The sequence below is a fragment of the Sinocyclocheilus rhinocerous genome, unplaced genomic scaffold, assembly GCF_001515625.1.
Source record: "Sinocyclocheilus rhinocerous isolate Xijiao unplaced genomic scaffold, SAMN03320098_v1.1 scaffold24969, whole genome shotgun sequence".
NCBI classification, from domain to species: domain Eukaryota; kingdom Metazoa; phylum Chordata; class Actinopteri; order Cypriniformes; family Cyprinidae; genus Sinocyclocheilus; species Sinocyclocheilus rhinocerous.
In genome coordinates, this window is record NW_015630200.1 from 1 (window position 1) to 2373 (window position 2373).

Sequence of the window (2373 nt, forward strand, 5' to 3'; positions counted from 1 at the left end):
ATAAATTTTTTTTGTTGTTTTTTTTTTTGTTTTTTTACAGCTGTATTTCAATGACCAAAAATGTTTTTAATAGTTGTAGTTTTCAGACACATTTAATGTCTCATCTGCTTGCTCAGGCATTGCTCCATCACATGATGCTGTGCCAAAAGTAAAATTGGCATCTGGGTTTTTTTTTTCTTCTTCATAAGAATAGGCCAAGGAATGTATTTTGCTTAAGAAATTAATGTATGAAACACTGGGTGCTATTATGGTTATTAATATTACAATGTTCCTCAAACATTATGATTCAGGTTCAAATAAAATCTCCGTCTGACTTCCATAGAATGTTCAGTGTTCAGAATGTAACCAGCGGCGATGACATCATCACAATATTTGCATACGGAACTGCAAATGACTCTGATCTTCCCTGCATATTATTAACCATACACAACCACTGTATCTTGATTCTTCTCTGATTTCGAGTCGTCATATTCTCATGTTCTTCAGCTTTAAGACCGGTGTTATTCTGTCCAGGCGGCTTTTGGTCACATTCAGATTTCAGCGTTCTCGAGCTGTCGTGTGTTTTACAGGAGCCTGGGACAGAGGCGGAGATCAAGGAGTTTGCTGAAGGCTACAACGCAGAGTTTCAGCTCTTCAGTAAGATCGAGGTGAACGGCGACGGAGCTCATCCGCTCTGGAAATGGATGAAAGAGCAGCCCAAAGGCAGAGGCACTCTGGGAAAGTGAGTTTGACTGGTTTGTGTATTCATATTTGGCACTTATTCTCTAATGCAGATCAGCAGAAATATTTTATTAAGATGCAGGACTGTGTAATCCTTGAATATGGAATTTGACATTTGTACTTGACAATAAATGTGTTTCTTTTCAATTTGATGAACGTATTATTATTATTATTTTATTTTTTATTTTTTTTCACAGCAACATCAAGTGGAATTTCACTAAGGTAACTGTTTTTTTTTTTTATTGTATGTTAATAGATCATATTTATTCTCTGCCCTAATATTGTGAACTCCAAACTTGTTTTTGTCATAGTTCCTCATTGACAGAGAAGGTCAGGTCGTGAAGAGGTACGGACCGATGGACGATCCAAGCGTAAGTCAATGAAGAATAATTTCACCCAAAAATGACATTGTGTCGTCATTTACTCACCCTCATGTCATTCAGAGTCATATGGGTTTGAAGCGGCATAAGGGGGAATAAATAATCCTTTAATAAGTGGAATTTAAGAATTTACTTGAGAAAAGAGTCTATTTGTTTATGTATTTAATGTATATGTTTCAAATATTTAAAAAAATATATATTTTTTTAATATGTATAATTACATGTATTTTATTACATTTTGTTTGTTTTGGTTTCAAATTATGAATTTATTATTTTATTAAATTTATGAAAATTTAAATAAATTGTATACAATATTTGTATAGTGTATGTTACATTTTTTTAAAATTTAACAAATTTGGTAGATTTATAAAAAATTAAACAATTACATTTATTTGTGTTTGTTTTAAATTTAAATGTGTTTGTTTAAAATTGTATAAAAAATTTAGATTTATAAAAATTAAACCATTCTTTTTTATTTAATTTGTATTTGTTTAAAATTTTATAAAAACATGAATTTCTGTAATTTATCAGAATTAAACTATTTATTTTATTAAATTTATTTGTTTGTTTTAAATTTATTTGTATTTGTTTTAAATTTTATTTATTTATTATTTAAAAAAAAAATTTTTTATAAAAATTAAATAAGCAATTACGTTTATTTTATTCATTATACACAAGTGTATAATAATTAAAGATTAAATAAAAATAAAATCCAATGTTTTATTTGTCCCATCAGGTTGTTGAAAAGGATCTTCCCAAGTACCTGTAGCCTTTTGGATCGAATCCGATCTCCGTCCCATGTGTTTGTAGACACCCGTCTCCTCTCTGGTCGATGGCTGGATGTTGGCAGGGTGAAGCCCAGATCTGTGACGGCCGTTCCTCAAGCCTGTGCTCAGGTGGGGACGGCCTGATGTCCTCCGGCGTGCAAATTCTCTGGGAAACCCCCCGATGTCCAGCCGCAGAGCAGAGAGGAGCTGAGCTCGTCACGCATGCACTGAAATCACTGATGTACCTGAAGAAGGTTTTCTGATGAGCAGCTGTGATGATTAAAGAGTAGCGTCAGAACCTCCTGTGTGGCCGCTTCTTTATTATTTCCTTCACTAGACTGAGTGATTATTAAGAGGTTCATAATTTTCAGATTAAATCATGTCATATATGTGAACGCAGGTAAGTTGGGCCACTTTTTGGCCATCATACCAATGTTGAAAAGTGGCCCAATCCACATCAATTCATAAATGTGACCCTGGAGCACAAAACCAGTCTTAAGTCGCTG

General features: G+C 33.2%; 1 protein-coding gene across 1 annotated transcript; it reads left to right on the plus strand.

Annotated features, from left to right (window-relative positions):
- Positions 1 to 462: 462 nt before the first annotated feature.
- LOC107739954 (phospholipid hydroperoxide glutathione peroxidase, mitochondrial-like) lies at positions 463 to 2165 on the plus strand (the record flags this gene model as incomplete). Its single annotated transcript, XM_016552222.1, has 4 exons — positions 463 to 721; positions 918 to 942; positions 1032 to 1091; positions 1837 to 2165. Coding segments are annotated over 4 exons (377 nt in total), but the record flags the coding sequence as incomplete, so codon positions are not given.
- Between the last annotated feature and the right edge of the window lie 208 nt (positions 2166 to 2373).